Source organism: Diceros bicornis, chromosome 7 (genome assembly GCF_020826845.1).
Source record: "Diceros bicornis minor isolate mBicDic1 chromosome 7, mDicBic1.mat.cur, whole genome shotgun sequence".
Taxonomy (NCBI): Eukaryota; Metazoa; Chordata; class Mammalia; order Perissodactyla; family Rhinocerotidae; genus Diceros; species Diceros bicornis.
The window spans coordinates 30,304,969-30,326,213 of record NC_080746.1 but is presented as its reverse complement, the minus strand read 5'-3'; the positions used below and the strand labels follow the sequence as shown (position 1 = coordinate 30,326,213).

Below are 21,245 nucleotides of genomic sequence, written 5' to 3'. Positions count from 1 at the left end.
CACTAACTTGGGACCATATGAACCACTATAGTGGCATTAGTAAAAATGCAGTTTATTCAATTAAATTCTTTCAGCTCCTCCTCTTATCTTTTATTCTCCAGACTGTCCTAACCTCTTTCCTCTGGGAAACTATTTTTCACAATAAGGAACACTATAGATATCCAGTTAATTTTTTCTCATTTTATTGGGATACAAAATGATTTAAAAAATTATGCTGGACTGGCAAATTTTCTTCAGGAAGTAGATATACAGGGACTAGACTCCTGTGATTTCCTGAAGAAGAGAGAGAGAAACGAGAGTAAGCGTGGCAGTAATTGTTCAGGTATAATGAACAGCTTCAACATTATCATGCCCCAAATATGTCTCTATTAGTCCAAGAAAGATAAAGAATGCAAGAAGGCATTTGTAGTGGTGTCCAGTCCCAAGCTTGTACTTATACAACTCTGAGCTAGGCAGGTCTACACATTTTGACAGGAAAAGTGATGTTTATTGTACTGGACTGATCAAATCTGTGTTAAGATAACTGATGGAATAGATAAGAAGGGGAATAATTTAGGTGGGTTACTATTGAAGTAATAATTGAAGCTTATTTTAGGATAAAAATTTGAAATGTGTTGTTACATTTAAACAAACTAAAATACCTCTTTTGCTAAATATAATAAACTTATTTATTGGTGTAAGTAAGTGAATTTCTGAGTCTATACTTATGGTACATATTTGGAAGAGTTTTGACCAGAGAAAGTTCAGCTTAAGTGTTAGCTTAAATACTTGAATGAGTGACTCATCCAAGATTCTATGCATGGAATTTAATTTAATAGCCTATGAGCTGCATTGTGTAACGTTTGAATGAAATCATTGAAATCACTATCAACATAAGTAAAGGCTGTATGCTAGTGTGCCTCATGCTAGCAGCAGATCAATCCTAGTTATTGATATCTGCACACTCAGTCAACCAAACAACTGGTTTCACCATAGTTATTCCTATGTTCTAAATTAGCGTCATCTCTAGTGATGGATACTCAATGCATATGTTTGCTTGGATTAGTATATGGGAATTAATACTTATTTGAAAATTGGCGCACTATCTATAGTTAAAACTTGCCTCCTGCATTATAGAAAATATCCTTTGCCTTGTTTACCTTTGTTTATTTTTAATTAACTTTACTGTGGTATAATTTGAACACAATAAACTGTACCCATTTTAGGTATAATGTTCAGTGTGCCTTGCCAAATATACATATTACTAAAATCTACCTACAGAATATTCCCATTATCTTAACGAGTCAAATTGCAGTCAATTGCACCAACCACAACCTCAAGGAAACCACTAATCTAATTTCTGTCACCATGGATGAGTTTTGCTAGTTCTTTATTTGTAAATAAATGGAATCATATGGTATGTACTGTTTGCATAAGTGTTCTTTTGATTAATAAAATATTTTGAAGAGTTTTCCACTTTGATGCATGTAGAAGCAGTTCATATCTTTTTATTGCTGAGAAGAATTATGCTTGTATAAATATATAACAATTTATCTATTCACGTGGTGATGAATATTTGGGTGACTTGTAGATTTTGGCTGCCATAGTAATATTGTGGCTTCCATTTACAGTTTCCTGATTATTAAAGTTGTTCAACATCACTTCATGTACTTCTTAGCCATTTGTCTATCTTCTTTCTTATAGTGTCCAAATCATTTGCCCATTTTTTATTGAGTAGTTTGTTTTCTTATTGAATTGTAAAAAGTATTCTTCAAATATTCTTGATACAAGACCTTTGTCAAATACATATATTATGAATATTTTCTTCCAAGCTATTACTTGCTCTTTAATTTTCTGAATAGTATCTTGACGAGCAAAAGTCTTTAATTTTACAAAGCCCAATTTATCTTTTGTTCTTATGGGGTCTGTGATTTTTGGGTTGTGTGCTGTCAATTTGAATTGTGTCTCTTTCTATCCTTTGACTTTATCATACCTATATCTTTACATCGAAAGTGTGCTCATTTTAGACAGCATAGAATTGTGTTTTACTTTTTTTATCTGATCTATCAGTCTGTCTCTTTTACTCAGAGTGCACAGATAAATTATAATTGATTATATTTAAATTATAAATTTAAGTTATATTTAATATAGTTCAGTTTAAATTTGACATTTTGCTAGTTGTTTTCTATCCGTCTCATGCGTTCTTTTTTCTGCTTCCTTTTGGATTTGTTGAGTATATCTGTTTAGTATTTATTTAGTTTCTTATTAACTATATCACTATGTTTTAGAAGTTGCTATAGCTTTTACAATACGCAATTTTAATTTATTACAGACTACCTTCAAATATTATTCTCACATATAAGTAGCGTACGATGATATACTTCCATTTTCTCTCCCATTCCTTGTGTTACTGCTTTCATACATTTAAATCTTAATATAAATGCCACAATATATATTTTTTACTTTAAACAATTATCTTATAAAGAAATTTTTTAAAATGAAAATGAAAAGCCTTTAATAAATATGGTGCTTGTCATTCTGCAGATCTAAGTCTCCTTCTGGTGCCATTTTTCTTGCATCTGAAGAACGTTATTTTCATTATCATTTCCTTTACTTACTATAGTTCTAATTTGTTAGCTCTCTTCTTTTGCTTCCCTGTGTAAGTTTATTTCATCTTCATTTTTGAATGATATTTTGTAGTAGTGTAGGCTATCATTTTGTTTTTATTTTAGCACTTTAAAAATTGTCATTTCATTGTATTCTGTGTTGCAATATTTCTGACAAGAAGTTTGTGGTCATTTTTATCTTTATTCCCTTATACGTAATTTGTTCTTTTTCTGTGGCTTAAAAAAGTCTTATCATTAATTTTCAGCAATTTATGATGTGCCTTGAGGTTGATTTATATGTATTTATCCTGCTTAGGATTCATTGAGTTTCTTTGCTCTGTGAGTTCATAGTTTTTATCAATTTTGAAGAGTTGCTGGCCCTTATCTATTTAAATATTTGTCGTATTCCTTTGCCTCTCCTTCTAGGGATCCAATTACATGACTATTTGTTAGATCATTTGTTATTGTCCCACAGATTACTGAGGCTCTGTGTCTGTTTTTCTTTTTTTTGCTCTATGCTTTAGTTTGAATAGTTTCTATTGACAAGAATTCAAGTTCATTTTTTTTCCTGCAGTTTTTAATATGCAGCTAACTACATCCAATGAATTTTTCACTTTATACATTATCTTTTTAAGCTCTTCAAATTCAATTTGGATTGGATTGTTTTTACATATTTTACTCTCTTTCTTTATAGTCATTGTTTTCTTAATATCACTAAGCCAAATTTTAATATTCTTTTAAAGTCTTTGCTAATTTAATCATCTCTTGGTCTGTTTATATTTAATAACTATTTTTATGGTTTCAAGTAACACATTAATAATTCTTTAAGTGCATAGTAATTTTTGATGTGTTGCCAGACAGACATTGTAAATATTATATATTTGTATGTTTGGATTTAAAGAATTTTATTTATCTATCAATCTATTTATTTTTTATTGTGGTCACATTGGTTTATAACATTGTATAAATTTCAGGTGTACCTCATTATACTTCCATTTATGCATGGATTACATCATGTTCACCACCCATATACTAATTACAATCCATCACCACACACATGTGCCCAATCATCGCTTTCACCACCCTCATTCCCCCCTTCCCCTCTGGTAACCACCAATCCAATCTCTGTCTCTGTGTTTATTTCCTGTTGTTTTTATCTTCTACTTATGAATGAGATCATATGGTATTTGATTTAAAGAGTATTGACATTGTCTTGGCAGGCACTCAAGTTTAATGTGGATCACTTTTATTACGTCATGCCTTGTTTTTAAAGTGTTGTTAGGGAAGTTATAGAGTAGTTTTTACTCCAGGATTATTTTAGTCCAACTACAAAGTGTGACCTCACTGGGATCTCTAATGGCTGTTCTGTGTTCACTGAGTCCCGTCCACGTGGCCTGGTTTGAATTCATCCAGTTGCCAGTGCTGTGTGAACTCTGTGAATTATTGACCTTACAGTTCTCGGGCAGTGGTTCTTTTCCTGGACTCTTGGTCATTCTATAAACGTGGAAATTGATATCCAGCCAAAGATTCGAGAGGACTTCTCTTTCTTGAGAAAGACTCAAGAGCTACAGAGTTCTTTCTCTGTATAGCTCTCTCACCTCTGGAATTTAATCCTTCACATTTCAGCTGCCTCAACTTCCCTGAATTCTGATCTTTGTCTCCTCAACTCAGAGAGACTGTCATATTTTGCTTGTTATCACTTCCTGCACTATATACCAGAAATTTTGTTTTGGAATAAAACTGTGAATGGTGTAGATGTAATTTTAGGGTTTACCTTATTTGTTTCTCTTCTCTTAGCAAAAGCAGTCCTGCACTTCCTGTTGTCCAATATATCAAAATATATCTTCCAATTTTTTTGCCTACTTTTTGAAATATTTGTGGCAGAAAGACAATACTAATACCAGTTACTAGCCCATGGCCAAAAACCAAAGTTTTTTTTTTTTGATAGATATTAGAAGGCAATGATAAAATGATAAACACAAAATCTTGTATAGTCCATTTGAGTACAAACCATCACCACTCTGTCCCCTATTCTAGTCAATTTCCTGATTTGCTAACATCATCTGTGGGTACTGACTAATTTTAATTGTCTGGAAAAAGATAAAAATATCTGGTCATAGTTTGTCTTTCAAGTGAGGGCATCTGGGCTTTAACATCTGGTTCTTCAAATGATCGTTGAACCTGAAAATAAAAAGAAAGTTTTGGATCCTGTCCCTTGTGCAGAAATAGAACCCATTGCACCATTGGCCAACATGGTGATGATCAGGATCAAGGATATTTGTAGATATGTGAGGGAAGAATAGCTATAACAACACTAAAAAGGGACCAATCCCTTAATTATGCTGACAACTCTCCACTGACCCCCATAACTTGATACCCTAAGTCAGAGCCTAAACTTTACCTTCAGATAAATTCCCACTGAATTCAAGACCCCAATGTTATGGGCTGAATTGAGTTCCTCCAAAATCCATACGTTGAAGCCATTATCCCTAGTACCTCAGAATGTGACTATATTTGGAGATAGGGCCTTTCAAGAGGTGAGTAAGTTAAAATGAGGCAATTAGAGTGCACCCTAATCCAATATGACTAGTGTCCTTATAAGAAATGGAAATTTGGACACAAGGAGAGACATCAGGAATGTGGGTGCACAGAGAAAAGGTCACGTGAGGATACAGTGAGAAGGAGGCTATCTGAAAGCCAAGCAGAAAAGCCTCAGAAGAAACCAACCCTCCCAACACTTTGATCTTGGATTTCCAGCCTCCAGAACTGTGAGAAATAAATTTCTGTTGTTTAAGCCACCCAGTCTGTGGTAGTTTGTTATGACAGCAAATTAATATACCCATCAACCTCAATTATCCATTAACTCAGTTTCTGATCCCCAGAACTGAAAACAAAGAGCTTTACTGAAGTCAAATTGACGTACAATAAACTGCACATACTTAAAGTGAACAATTTGATAAGTTTTGACATATATGTATACTGGTAAACCACCAGCACAATTAATATAATAAACATGTCTATCACCTTCAAAAGTTTTCTCATAACCTTTTGCAATTTCTCTCTCCCCAAACTGCCCCCCCCCCATTTCCCAAGCAAATAATGATGTACTTTCTGTCAATGTAAGATACTTGGTATTTTCTAGAATTTCATATAAATCATTCTATAGATATAGATTTTTTATCTTGCTTTTTTCACTCAGCATAATTATCTTGAGATTTATTCATGAAGTTATATGCATCAATAGTTTATATCTCTTTATTGCTGAGTAGTACTCCACTATAAGGCTACGCCACTAATTATCTGTCCTTTCGATGTTCCATTTAGTTTGTTTCCAATTTTGAGCTATTACAAATATCGCTGTTATGAATATTCACAAAGTATTTTTGTGACCACATACTTCCATTTCTCTTGGGTAAATATCTAGAACAGGAATAGTTACATCATGTGGTAGGTGTGTGATTGCCTAAGAGCCTTTTGAAATATTTTCCCAAGTGGATATGTTATTTTACATTCACACCAGCACTATATGAGAGTTTCAGTTCTCCCACACGCATCCCAACATTTAGCGTGCTCAGTCTTTTTAATTTTATCCATTCTAAAATGTGTTCATTATTAATTATTTTCGTTTTAATCTATTTCTATGTATTATGAATAAAAGTTTTATATATTATAAAGCTTTATATATCATGAATAAAAGTCCTTTTTATATTATGAAAAAAAATCAAATATTTTCTTCCAATCTGTAATTGTCTCTTTAATCTCCTAAATATGTCTTTAGAAGAGGACACAACTTTATTTTTGATGAAGTCAAATTTATCATTTTTAATGGATCGTGCTTTTGGTTTCATGGCTAATAACTGCATAACCCAAGGTCACAAAAAATTCTCTCCTAATTTTCCTTCTAGAAGACTTCTAACTATAGGTTTTATATTTAGGTCTTACGTAGATTTGCGGTTAATTTTTGTATATCTTTCTAGGGTGAATAGATGTTCACTATTTTTACATATGGATAGCCAATTGTCTTTATACCATTGTTAAAAACACTCTCTTCTCCACTGAATTGCATTCATAATTTTGCCAAAAATCAGTCGTCCATACATGTTTGAGTCTATTTCTGGACTCCAATTTTTTTCCCAAAACTTTCATTGTAAGTTTTTTACCAACCATACAGAAAATTTGAAAAAAAAAAAAACAGTGAAATAAACAATAATATGTTCAACTCCAATTATTAACATTTTCCTGTATTTGCTTTATCTCCATTTCTTTCTCCAAGTTTTTTTTGTGTAACTCCCCCTCCCCACCATCGTGCAGACTGCCACCAGCCTTCATTGCTTGAAGACTTGCTATGTGCCAGGACCTATACTGGAGGATTAGTCTGCAACATTTCATTAAATCCATACCTCAATGCTACCAGATAGGTGCTACTCTTTTTCCCACTTTTATGAAAGAGACTTAGGCATAGAGATGTGTTGTTAACTGATCTTAGGGGATAAACAGTCCGTCTTTTGCCATTAAATATGATGTTAGTTGTAGAGTTTTCATAGATAGTCTTCACCCCTGTACGAAAGTTCTCCTAGGTTGCTGAGAGTCTTTATTTATAAGAAAGGGAAGTTGGATTTTGTCAAATGGTTGTTCTGTGTCTACTGAAATGGTCATAAGGATTTTCTTTTCTTTCTTATTTTTTTCTTTATTACTCTCTCTTTCTCTTTTGTTTCTTTCTCTCTATCTCTCTCTTTCTTTCTCTCTCTCGTTTGTGAATATAAGGAATTATAGTTATTAATTTTTCAAATTTTATGCCAACGTTGCATTCCTGGGATACACCATACTCGGTCATGTGGTATTTTCCTTTTTAGATATTGTTGGATTTACTTGCTACAATTTTGTTAAGAATTTTGTATCTCCAGTCATGAGGAATATTTGTCTGTATTTTACCACTCTTATAATGTCTTTATCCACTATGGTTAGCAGCAAAATGCTGGTCCTGTAAAATGAGTCCTGAAGTATTTCCTACTTTTTAATTATCTGGATGAATGTGTATAGAATTGATATCATATCTTCCTTAAATGTTTGGTCAAATTCACAACTGAAGCCATCTAGGCCTGGAGTTTCCTTTGTGGGAGTGCTTTTAAGTACCGATTTTATTTGTGTAATTTACACAGGGCTGTTCTGGTTGTTTACTTCTTGATTGAGCTTTGATAGTTTGTGTATTTCAAGGAATGTATCCATTTCACGTAAGTTGTAAAAAATCATTTACATAATGTTGTTCATTATATTTCCTTATTATCTTTTTACTATCTGTAGAATCATAGTGATGTCATCTTTTCATTCTTGATAATAGTAATTTTTGTCACTCTTTTTTCCTATTCAGTCTGTTTAGTTTTACCAATTTTGTTAATCTACTAGAATCATCTTTTGATTCCACTTATTTTCTCTATTGTTTTTATATTTTCCAGTTTATTAATCTCCATTCTTACCTCTATTTCTTTTTTTCTTAGTTTTCTCTTCATTTTCTCTTCTTTTTCTAGTTTCTTAAGATGCAAGATGAAGTCATTGATTTGAGACATTTCTTCTTTACTAATTCCATCATATAGTGCTTTAAATTCTTCCTAAATATTTCTTTATTAGCATCTCATAGTTTTTGATATGTTGTGTTTTAATTCAAATTCAGTTAAAATTGATTTCTAATTTCCATTTTAATTTGTCCTTTGTTGTGTTGTTTAAATATATTATTAAATATTTGCAGATTTTCTAGAGACTTTCCTATTATGATTTCTAATTTGATTCCATTTTGGTTAGAACATATTCTGTATGACTGAAATCATTTTAAATTGATTAAGACTTGTTTTATTGTCCAAAATATGGTTTTTTTGGGTAAATATTTTATCTGCACTTGAAAAGATTGTGTACTCTACTGTTGATTGGCATGCTTTATATATACCAATTGGGTAAGGTTGTTTGGTTATGTTGTTTGTATTTTCTCTATCCTTGATTTTCTGTGCCCTTGTTCTATCAGTTGTTGAGAGAGGGGTAATGAAATCTCTGACTTCAGCTGTGGATTTCTCTGTTCCTCTTTGCAATTCTATCCATTTTTGGTTCCTACATATTAAAACTGCGATTAGGTACCTAAATGTTTAGAATTTTTATGTCTTCCCCATGAATTGATCCCATAATCCTTATACACATTTTTATTCCTGCTAATATTCTCTGATATAAAATTTATTTTATCTGAATCTAATAATCTATTCTAGGTTATTGTTGACTAGCGTTAGCTAATTTTTTTTATCATTTTACTTTTAACATATTTGTCTCACTATATGTAAAGTGTGTTTGATGTAGAGAGCATATAGTTGAGACTTTTTTTAATGCAATATCACAATGTTTAGCATTTAATTGATGTATATAGACAATTTACATTTAATATGATTATTCATAAAGTTAAGTTTAAATCTGTCACATCACTATTTTTTAAAATTTGCATTATCTGTTTTTTTTCCCCCACTTCCCAGTTTTTCTGCTTTCCCTTGGATAGAGTACTGTTATGACTTTGGTTTATGTCCTTTGTTGGCTTATTAGCTATAATTCCTGATTTTGTTCTTTTAGTAGTTAATTCAGGGTTTATAATATAAAACTTTTACTTATCACAGTCTCATCTCACGTATTATTTTTATTACACCATCAATTTTCCTTTAAGGAGTGTTTTTAAAAAGAAAATGTGGAGATATATATATATATATATATATATGCATATATATATTTGTCCATGTAGTTACCATTTCCAATACTTGCGTTCCTTTCTGTAGAAATAGAATATTTCAGCTTTTATATGGCTTAAAAAGTCTTTACTTTTGTTTATAAAAGATATTTTTATGTTTTTCTGGACTTAGAATTCTAGGATGACTTTTTCTTGCCTTTCCCTGCTGTTTTCTAGCATGAGTTGTCTCTGATAATTAATCTGCTGCAATTCTCTACTTTGTTTCTTGCCATACTTTACTGTATGTAGTATGTCTCTTTTTTATCTTTACTTTTGAATTATCTTTTTATCAACAGTTTAGAGAAATTAGACTCAGATGGGCCTTGCTGCATTTTTTCCGTTTTTTTTAATACTTCAAGTTTGTTGCCCTTCTTGAATCCATGGGTTTATAGTTTACATTATATTTGGAAAAATTTTGACCATTATTTCTTCAAATATTGTTTTGTTCCTTCCTCTTCAGGACATCACTTACACATATCTTAGGCCTTTCAAATTTGTCTCACAGCTCGCTGATGATTTGTTTATTTTTTATTGTATTATTTTTTTTGTTCTCCATGCTTCATCTTGTATAGTTTTTTCAAGATCATTAATTTTTTCTTCTACAGTATCTAATCTGCTTTTAATTCCACCCAGTATTTTTTTAAGCTCACACATTCTAGTTTTCATATCTTAAAATACAATTTAGATCTTTTTATATCTTCCATGACTTTACTTAACTATTTGAACATATGGAATACTGTTACAATAACTGTTTATTGTCTTTTTCCTAACATCTATGCCAGTTATGGTTGAGTTTTGATTGATTGATTATTCTGCTAACGGTGGGTTTTATTTTCCAAAATCTTTGCATCCCTGGTAATTTTTATATTGTCAAGTGCTGCATATTTTTGTATATATTTTTATGCTTTGTTCTTGGATGCATTAGGCTACTTAAGAACAGTTTGATCCTTTTGTGTCTTGCTTTTAGATCTGTTAGAAAGGATGGGTGAATTGTTTATTTCAGGGTTCTTCATTCCCTACAACTTAGGCAAGACCCTTGCGAGTACTCTGCAGGAAAATTATGAGATTTTTCCAGGCTGGCTGGTGGCAATAGGCACTAGCCCTGGCTCTGTATGAGCACCACCGTATTGTTCCCTCTAATCCCTCAGGGTAGTCCTTTCCCCTGACTCAGTAGTTTCCTCACACATGCTGAACAGTTCTCTGCTAAATACTTGACCTCGGAAGATGTCCAGAGTTCTCTCTCTCGGGAGCTTTCTCCTCTTTGATATTCTGTTCTATGAACTCTAACCACTTTGCTCTCTCTGGACTCTCAGTTCTGTCTCCTCAATTTTAGGAGGCTATCAGATTCTGTCTTCCTGGGCTGTGGCCTGAAAACTCTCAAAATAGTAAGCTTAGGTAATTGCAGGGCTCAGCCTTGTTTGCTTCTCATTTCTCAAGATCAGTGTGCTTCATTGTCTAATGTTCAGGATATTGAAAACTGTTACTTCATATACTTCGTTTGTCTTTTTTTTTTGGTTTGTTTGTTTTAGACAGGGGTGTAAATCTAATCTCTGATAGGCCATTTTGGCTAGAAGCAGAAGTCTCTGACTCCTACATTTTAACTACAAATTCTCACCTCAAGGTTTATGCACTGGAGACCCTAACCTTGGAGATTCTCTCCTTGAATCCTCATCAATACCTAATCCTTTCAGTCTTCTGAGATTTCCATCCCAAATTTCTTGTGTTCCTTATGATCTTACCTCAGATTCTTTTTTCACTCATTCCTCACTCCCTCCTATCTCTCCTTCATTGACTAGTAAATACTTTTTATGCCAGTCAAGAACACACACAAATTGCCCTATTCCACTAAACTTTCACTTTACAGATGACCACATCTAACATAGAAATTTTCCTTTATTCCCTCTCACAAAACCCTGTTATTCTTTTCCCTAGAAATTGGAAATGACATATTTTTGAATAATGTGACTTTTACTACCTATGTCTTCTACAGGAATATTAGCTATGACAGCAGAGACTCTGCTCTTTTTTACTGTTTTATCTGCATCAGGCAGCCCTAGTTCTTATTTATAAAGGAAATCAATAAATATTTATCAAAAATAAATTTTTATATCAAAATTTTTTCCATAATTCTGAATATTTAAGTAAATGTTGTTCCATACCATGTTATCTCCATAGATTATATTTTTCTCTACAAATATTCTGTACTCTATATTTCTTTCTATCTCTTCTTTATCTCCCAAATTTTTAACATTTTGAATACGGAAGTTCAGCGTGTACTAACTTTCTTTGTCTACCAGAGCTTAGTACTTTGGAAACAATTCAAACTGTGCCACAGTGAGAATAATATCCTATCATTTGTTTAAAATATACAGGTGGGTTATCATACATATTTATTTTGGCTTGTATGAACAAATAAATAGTGTAACATATAATATGGTACTTACCTTCACAAATATATCCATCAGGTGACAACACCAAGAATATTTTTGAACATAATTTATGAGTTGTGTGATGAAGAGAGAACCACTTGCACTTCTCCAAGAAACACTGTCTGTGCATAAAGGAAATGATAAATCTTGAGTTACAGCCTTTATCCTTTCACAAAAGTCATAGATTGTAAGTATCTCTAGACAGACTTAAGCAAGTAGGAAAAATAAAGACTCATATTTCTGTGCTTGGCTTTATATACAAAGCAACATGGTGAATTTAGAGTGAAGCCTGAGAGACATCATGTAAAAGTTATAGCATCACAGATGGGGAAATAGAGTTCTAGAACCATATTTCTATGGTTCAAAATGTAGAACAGATATGTTTAAACTGATACTATAGATCACATTTTCTAGCAAATATTCTCTGACTTAATCTTGAAAATTTTCTCAAGGTGGGGCAGCTACAAATTGATGGAGAAGTTATTGAACCCACATCTGTCTGGCTCAGAAGATGCTTCAATACCACACCATTGATTTTCTCTTCAGGTAACAGGCCAGCCAGCAGGTAATCCTGAGGGGCTTCTCTCTGAGTTAACACTGGTGATCCAATTCCTAGATTAGTCACGGACAGAGACTGCTTTTGCTAAGGCTGCTAAATTCTGGTTTTTTAGTAGCTCATTTCTGGGCATAAAAGTCTACATATTTCTGACTTTGGAATCGTTCAAAGTTGTAAATAATATAGCCTCTCTATTGTTTTTGTTGGTTTAGCTAAAATAACCTAAACTTCAGAGTTGAACTGACTTGGATTCATATCTGGCATAATACTACCAGTGTTTATTCAGGCAATTTATACTATTTTTGTGAGTTCTAGTTTCCTTATCTGTGGGAATGAGATAATAGTGTTTACCTGACAGACATGTGCTAAAGATTAAATAAGAATATATATATATGATATATAATTAAATAAATAATACATATTAAGTAAGAATAAGCTTTTGCTTGAGCATTTTAGAAATTCTGTCTGCCTTTGTCCAGGCCTGAGAATTCTCTTCTCTCTACTATACTATCTTCTTTTTCAAATTATATCACCTTAAATATGGTGGTTTTGGAATTGATCCTCTAAAACTCTTTACTACCCCTACATTGTAATCTCACTTTACCAGGTGCTATTAATTATTTGATGATCTTTTAACAGTATTTCATACTTAAACTTCTCATTTTCTGAACTAGAAAATACACTTTCTGCAGAGGAGCTCATGTCTTCTTTTTCTTTTAAAAATGTCCTCAGCAGTAAAAAGAATGCTATGATGCATAGTAGACTTACTAAAGCAATACTGCTGTATGCTTACTGACTGATCACTTACTTAGAGGATACGGAAGACTGGCGTCTGAGCGGATGTAAATGTAGAAGGAGACTCAGTGATGATAAAGAAGCTATAAAAGAAGATTATAGAAACTTGAATGAGCTCTGTATTCTTTTAAAAATGCCTTCCAAAGACATTTAGTCTGTGTTCTTTCCTGGGATCATGGGCCAAATCGTGTAGGCAGGCAGGCCTCATCCCCACAAATCCCTGCCTACAAATGAAAGACACATACGTGGGGTTGAGGAGCAGAAAGCAATGAAATCCTTCTCCATGTGGGTCTTGTGGACACCATCGTCCTCTAGGTCCTCTGGGGACTGTGCAGAACTGTCTGCTGAGGCTGCTGGCGAGTCGCTGACCCACAGCTCTCCACTGTTTGCTGAGGAAACACCGTCCTGTCACATTATTCATGGCTGAACCTATTTTACCAATCCTTTGACGGATAAATAAATAGGATATCCTTTCATGAAGGTGTGCCAATTCATTGCACACACACACACACACACACACACACACATACAGTTAGGCTTAACACAACTTTATCTCTACTCACATCTAACAAGATATCAATGAATAGCAACCACCATCTGAAGCTGGAAGGTACCTGTTGTTTAGGGGCAGTAATGGTGCTGAAAACTACTATCAATTATTCCTAAGTAAAGTGAACAGTTTGGGGTTTAACGATAGTAAATTAACCACAGTGCAAAGTCAAGGGAAGGACTATCTGCACTGTTCAACAACAGACGCAGGATTCCAAAACAGTCTTTGCATTCTTTTTCCTTTTCCATTGCTGCTGCTTCCTTCTAAGCCATCCTCGAAGTGATATAATGTATTAAAGCTTGAAGTAAAATACTTATGGGAGAAAGCAATGTCATAATAATTTGGTTTTGGTTTATGAGGTATAATTTACATACAGTAAAATTCACCCTTTTCAGATGTACAGTTTAACTAGTTTTGATAAATATGGGCAGTCATGTAACTACCACTGCAATTAAGATACAGAATAATCCTTCCATTCTCAGCCCCTGTCAATCATTGACCTGATTTTGTCCCGATACTTTTAAGATTTTCCTAATGCCATGTAAATGGAATCATATAAAATGTAGACTTTGAGGTCTGGCTTCTTTCACTTACTTAGCATTGTATTAAATTCGGATCCTTCACTATCATGTGAAACATTTCTCAGGTCAAAGATCATAAAATTTTGATAAGCAAATGTTGAAATTAAAGCCATTCCATGCCACCATTTTAATAATTTTACACAAAATTTATTTAGAGTTAACAATATCATCATCACTTACTGTGGTTCACTGAGACTGGAAGGCAATTATATTTAAGTTGTCTATCAATTTCTCTATTGTTACCCCTAAGTATTTTTTCCAAAGAAATCTATTTGGTATAATTGCACTAAAGTGAGGGACAGGGTCATTTTCACTAGATATGAAACACATAGTACAACCCTACATGACATGCACCTGCTGGACCTCTGGACCCCCTCAGAACTCACCTCCTCTGCAGGCCTGGATAATGATGACCTTGGGTTTATCCTTAAGGTGGGAGCAGTTTCGACTGTTGAAAATCTGGAATATGGTGTCGTAAGATAGCACATCTGGTTTTTCATCACTATGCATAGTCCCACATATTCCATCCAGGATGCCATGAGACATGAACACCAAGAATGTGCTATCTGAGGACCTGCGCTCTGGGCGGGCAGCAAAACTCCTTAGCATTAATTCCATGGCCTGAAAGAGAGTAAACCTTTAAACACCAGATCACAAGACCCATACATTCTACCAGTAATGCTTTGAGCAATAGAAAGAATAAATGTAAAGTGCCTGACACTTTACAGTGTCCAATATACAGAAGGTGCTCAGAAGTGGCCATTGTTATTATTATTTTGTTGTTGTCGCTGTTGATGTCATACAATAATTTTGACAAGTATTTCACAATATACATAATATTTATCATTTTAACTATTCATAACTGTACAATTCAGTGGCATTAAATATATGTAAGGTGTTCTATAAACATCACCACTCTCTATACTCAAAACTTTTCACGCTCCCCAACAAAATCTCTGTACCCATTAAACAATAACTCCTTCTGTCCCCTTCTCCCAACGTATAGTAAGCTCTATTTTAGTTTCTTTCTCTGTGAATGTGCATATTCTCTGTATATCATTTAAGTGGAATCATACAATAGTTGCCCTTCCGTGTCTGATTTATTTCAGTAAACATAACGTTTTCAAAACCCATTCATGTTGTAGCATATTTCAAGATTTCATCCCATTTAATGGCTGAATGATATTCCATTTTATGTATTTACCACATTTTGTTTATCCATTCATTTGTTGATGGACGCTTGAATTGTTTTCACCTTTTAGCTATTGTGAATAACGCTTCTGTGAACATTGGTGTACAAATATCTATTCAAGTCCCTGCTTTCAATTCTTTTGGATTGAAAAGAACCTATACCTAAGAGTGGAATTGGTGGGTTGTATAGTAGTATAACATTTTGAGAAACCGCCAAACTTTTTTCCACACTGGCTGCACTGTTTTACATTCCCACCAGCAATGCACAGGGTTCTAATTTCTGCACATCTTTGCCAATACGTGTTATTTTGTGTATGTGTGTGTTTCTTTCTAATAACCTACCTAGTTCTTGTGAGGTGATGTCTTATGGTTCTTCTGATTTGAACTTCCCTAATAACTAATAATGCTGAGCATCTTTTTATGTGCTTATTGGTCATTTGTAAATCTTCTTTGGAGAAATGACTATTCAAATCCTTTGCCCACCTCAACCCTTTTGAGTTGGGTTGTTTGTATTTTGTTGTTGTTGCTGAGCTTTAGAAGTTTTATATCTATTCTTAATATTAATCCTTTATCAGGTATGAGATTTGCAACCATTTTCTCCCATTCTGTAGATCGTTTTTTCGCTTTATTGATTGTATTCTTCAAGGCATAAAAGTTCTTGATTTTGATGAAGTCCAATTTATTTTTTGTATTATTGCCTATTCTTTTGATGACATCCATGAAGTTGTTTCCAAATCTGATCTCATGAAGGTTTTCTCCAATGTTTTCTTCTAAGAGTTTTATAGTTTTAACTTTTAAATTTATGTATTTGATTCATTTTGAGTTAGTTTTCCATGTGGTGTAAGGCAAGGGTCCAACTTTATTATTTTGCATGTGGATATCCAGTTTTCCCAGCATTATTTGTTGAAAGACTGTCCATTCCCCCTTTGAATAGCGTTGACATCTTTGTTAAAAAACAATTAACTGTACAAGCAACGGTTTATTTCTGGCTGCTCTATTCTATTCCATTGATCTCTATGTCTGTCCTTATACCAGTACCATATTGTTTTAATTACTGTAGCTTTGTAGTACATTTCAAAGTTAGGAAGTATGAGTCCCCCAACTTATTCTTCTTTTTCAAGATTGCTTTGACTGTTGGGGCCCACTGCAATTCCATATGAATTTGACGATTGGCTTTTCCATTTCTGAAAACAATAAGGCTGTTGGAATTCTGATAGGAATTGTGCTGCATCTGTAGATCACTTTGGGGAGTATAACATCTTAACAAGATTAAGTCATGAAAATGGGTTGTGTTAACAGTTATCTAGATTTTCCTTAATTCACCAATATTTTGTAGTTTTCAGTATACAAGTCTTTCACCTTTTTGGTTAGATTTTTTCCTAAGTATTCAATTATTTTAGGTGCTATTGTAAATGAAATTGCTTTCCTAATTTTCTTTTCAGATATTCATTGCTTGTGTATAGAAACAAAACTATTTTTTTTATGTTGATCTAGTGCCCTGAAACTTTGCTGAATTTGTTTATTAGTTCTAGTAGATATTTTGTGAATTCTTTGATATTTTCTATATATAGGATATGTCACCTGTGAATGGAGATAATTTTACCTCTTTATTTACAATTTGGATGTCTTTTATTTATTTTTCTTGTCTAGTAGTTCTGGCTAGAACTTCCATTACAATGTTCAACAGCAGTGAAAGTGGGTACCCTTGTATTATTCCTGATCTCAGTAGGAAAGCTTTCAGTCTTTCACTATTGAGTATAATGTTAGCTCTGGGTTTTTAATAATACGCTGTATCACTCTGAGGAATTTTTTTTTTATTCCCGGTTTTCTGAGAGTTTTCATCATGAAAGGATGTTGGACCTTGTAAAACGTCATTTTCTGTATAAATTGAGATTATCATGTGTTTTTCTTCCTTCATTCTATTAATATGATGTAATACATTGATTGATTTTCTTATGTTGAAACACTCTTACATTCCTGGGATAAATCCCACTTGGCCGGGGTGAATAACCTTTTAATATCCTGTTGGATTCTATTTAATAATATTTTGTTGAGGATTTTTACATCTATATTCACAAGGGATATTGCTCTATAATTTTTTTTTATAATGTCTTTATCTAGCTTTAGTATCAGAGTAATGCTGGCCTTATAGAATACATTAGGAAGTGTTCCTTCCTCTTCAATTTTTTCCAAGAGTTTAAGAAAGATTAGTATTAATTCTTTAAATGTTTGGTGGAATTCACCAGTGAAGATATCTGGTCCGGGACTTCTCTTTGTTGTGAGGTTTTTGATTACTAATTCAATCTCCTTACTAGTGTAGGTTTGTTCTGAATTTCTATATCTTTATGATTTAGTCTTATTAGTTTGTGTGTTTCTCAGAATTTGTCCATTTCATCTAAGTTATTCAATTTGTTGGTGCACAATTGTTCATAATAAACTCTCTTATAATCCTTTTTTTATCTCTGTAAGAACATAAGTAATGTCTCCACTTTTACTTCTGTTTTATTTATTTGGAACTTCTTTCTTTGTTTTTCTTTGTCAGTTTAGCTAAAAGTTTGTCAACTTTGTTGATCTTTTCAAAGAACCAAGTTTTAGTTTCACTGATATTCTCTCTTACTTTTCTATTCTACTCAGTTATCGCACTTTCCAGTTCCAGAATTTCTTTCTGCTTCCATTTCATAATTTCTCTTTATTGATGTTCTCATTTTGTTCATATATCTTATTATTGTCTTTGCCCATGCCTTCCTTTAGCTTTTCAAGCATCTGTAAGACAGTTGTTTTAAGTCTTTGTCTAAGAAGTCTGGCATTTGGGCTTCCTTAGGGGTAGTTTCTTTCCATTTATTTTGTTCTCTTGATTTTGTTCTGCTTTCCCATATACCTTGTGATTTTTGGTAAAAACTAGATATTTGAATTTTATAATGTTACAACTCTGGAAGTCAGTTTCTGACCTTACCCCAGAGTTTGCAGTTACTGTTGTTATTATTATTATTATTGTTGTTGTTTTAGTATATCTCTGTGCCAGACATTAGCCTGAGGTGAAAACTTGGTCTTCTCAGGTTTTTTTGAACGTGAGCACAGATGGTAGCTTTCTAAATTCTCTGGTATTTGCAGCTGTTTTTGAATCTCCAAAACAAAAAAAGGTGCAGCTTCTTTAAATCTCTTGGAAGCCCCTTCAGTCCATGAGGATTGAAACAATGACCTCCAGTCTCTGTGCCCACAGCTCAGTGATCCAAAGCAGCAATACACCGTCAGAACACAGAACACTGAACATTTGGAGGACAAAGTCCTTATTGCCCACTCTGGATCCATCAAGTGGCCCACTCTGGATCCATCAAGGTTGCTGTCCCCACAGCTGCCTGCCACAGGACTCGGGGGCGAGGAATGGGTAGCCACCACTGTACTCACAGCTGAAATTGACAGAAATTAACTGCAATTTACTAGCTAAGCTGTTCTCTAGAAGCTGCAAGTGTTCAAATATACTCTGGAGTTCGAAAATAGTCCATTTAGACTGTTTCCATCAGTATAACTGTTCTCCAGGTGGAGAGAGAGATGGATTCTTGGCACTTCCTACTCTTCTGTACTCCTTGACATCACTCTCCTGGGCTTGTTATTTTTTACTTCCAATCCCTAGATCCATTCCCTGCTCTTATCTTCCCTGTTTCATGGCTCTATGAATCATACCTGTTGGGCTCTGTTGTTAACAAGCTTCAAATTGTGTTTGGCTAATAGAAGGCGCTAGCAGAAGATTGGAGGAAATCGGAGAGCAGTAGAAGAGAGGAGTTAGGATATTCTACCTCTCCTCATAGCCACACACCCCAGTGTTGCCACAGTTCTGTCAGAGGCTGTGTCCTCTATGACTGCAGTGCCTTCTAGGTGAACCCCTTCTCCAGCTGTCCCCACATCACCACATTCTGGAACAAAATGTGTGTGTGCGTGTGTTTGTTTGTGTGTGTGATTCCTAAGCAAAGTAAAGTGAGCAGTTTTTGGTTTAATAATAATGAAATAATACCATAATAATGACAACACTGTGGCTGAAATATATACCCACACACATACGTATGTGTGTGTATGTGTATATGTATATGTGTATATATACACTGCTCAAAGGAAGTATAGGTGATTATAGATGCTAGCTTTAATTTTTTCATTTTAAAATTTAAAAAAGCGGGGCCGGCCCGGTGGCGCAAGCGGTTAGGTGCGCGCGCTCCGCTGCGGCGGCCCGGGGTTCGCTGGTTCGGATCCCGGGCGCGCACCGACGCACTGCTTGGTAAGCCATGCTGTGGCGGCGTCCCATATAAAGTGGAGGAAGATAGGCACAGATGTTAGCCCAGGGCCATCTTCCTCAGCAAAAAAAGAGGAGGATTGGCGGATGTTAGCTCAGGGTTGATCTCCTCACAAAAAAAAAAAAAAAAAAAAAAAAAAAAAAATTTAAAAAAGCGACTTCCAGATAAGTGAAATGAATGGCCCTAAATTGCAAAGCTGGTTAGTCATTAGAGGTACATGGGCATGTAGGTTTATATGTACTGCACAGGGAAGGGCCTCTTACTTTGGCTGTGAGATTCTCTTTCACATGCACACTGTAGTCCATGTCCTCAAGCAGCCCCTTCATGCCAATGATGTCATGGTTGGACCCATCACGCCTTGGGAGGTGGTCAAACTCTGTGTTACAGATGATGAGGGCCTGACGAGTGTGGTCCCCCTTCTCTCTTATTGGATAAATCTGCAACAAAGGCAAGTTAGATGCCTTGCTTTTTTTGTCACATATCCATAGCATAGTCAGAGTTACACTCTCAATGATATGACAGCTATTTTTTTTTTTGCCAGAACTATTTCTTTACTTTCTCCTACTAATGGATGGTAGAAGGAGTTTCTGAAAGGAAGCAGAGGGAATGGGGAATGGCCTCTAACCCAGGGTACCATTAAAAGAGCAAAACCCGGGTGGTGAACAAGAACAGACGTGGGATCTTTATTCAACGGCTTTGTGGAGGGCACTAGAATATTTTCTCTCTTTCCTTATCCCCTCTCTTTCATTTAGGCAAACTTTATGTAATATTCAAGATCCATCTCAAGTTTTTTTTAACATTAAAGACATTTTCCACCTACTTCAGTCTACACTGATCATAACTAAATCTTTATACCCCTCAAAGGGGCATTATTTTTATAGCATCTATATATAAATATACATATTTTATCATCTATATATAATGCATTGCAGCATTATTAATTATTTCATTATTACATATCTAATTTTCCTAATAGAATGAAATAGTTACCTATAATTATTTTTTAACCCTTATAGTGTATCAAGACATTACTAAAAAAGATACTCTGACTCTCAGGACCTCTGCATATTTTATATCTAGGGAATCTTTCCACTTCATTTTTCCATCCCATTCCATTCATTGATTATCTCACCCTTCCAACCTCCTTTTCATGTAGTTCTAGGAACTTTTCAAGAGGACAAAGCTTCAGTTTGCCTGTGGGCTCTGTGGATGCTGCCTCTGTTCTTCTAGAAAGAGTTTCTGCAAGCGCTTTAAAAGACACGGCATAATTAGAGTTGTGCTATCCGGTATACGGGGTCTCTTGTTGGGCCCCATACCTTATATCACCCTAGAAAACATCACAGAGAAGGGCACTCATTCTCTTGAAAGATAGAAGAAAACTTTGTAAGAAGACATCTTAGCTTATAAGACTTATAGTTTTTCCAATATTTTCTTAGTATAGACGAATTGTGGCCAGATAAAATAGACAGGTCCTTTATGGAGAAAGTTATCTGATTATGAGATGTACCCAAGATGCAGAAACGC

General features: G+C 34.2%; 1 protein-coding gene across 3 annotated transcripts; it reads right to left on the bottom strand.

Annotated features, from left to right (window-relative positions):
- Window positions 1–212: 212 nt before the first annotated feature.
- Window positions 213–20,443, bottom strand: LOC131408492 (caspase-4-like). 3 transcript variants are annotated; one of them, XM_058545316.1, is made up of 6 exons: window positions 19,985–20,443; window positions 14,634–14,868; window positions 13,362–13,505; window positions 11,781–11,887; window positions 4,663–4,766; window positions 213–273 (listed from the first exon to the last, which is right to left on the bottom strand). In XM_058545316.1, exons 1-5 carry the CDS (start codon window positions 20,210–20,212, stop codon window positions 4,668–4,670), a joined length of 813 nt encoding a protein of 270 aa, XP_058401299.1. In that variant the 5' UTR covers window positions 20,213–20,443; the 3' UTR covers window positions 213–273; window positions 4,663–4,667. The 3 variants fall into 3 exon arrangements, with proteins under 3 accessions (XP_058401299.1, XP_058401301.1, XP_058401300.1); XM_058545317.1 differs by lacking the exon at window positions 213–273 and adding an exon at window positions 13,130–13,199 and having other exon boundaries at window positions 4,700–4,766; XM_058545318.1 differs by lacking the exon at window positions 13,362–13,505.
- Between the last annotated feature and the right edge of the window lie 802 nt (window positions 20,444–21,245).

Bases quoted from the DNA above. Each gene is read 5' to 3' on its own strand.
- LOC131408492 (XM_058545316.1), bottom strand. From the start codon at position 20,212: ATGCTATGGATATGTGACAAAAAAAGCAAGGCATCTAACTTGCCTTTG. The intron at 14,869-19,984 runs GTAAGAGGCCCT...ACTCTCTTTCAG, and splicing joins AAGAGAATCTCACAGCCAAA to GCCATGGAATTAATGCTAAG. The intron at 11,888-13,361 runs GTATGTGTCTTT...CTTTATGCACAG, and splicing joins TTTCTGCTCCTCAACCCCAC to ACAGTGTTTCTTGGAGAAGT.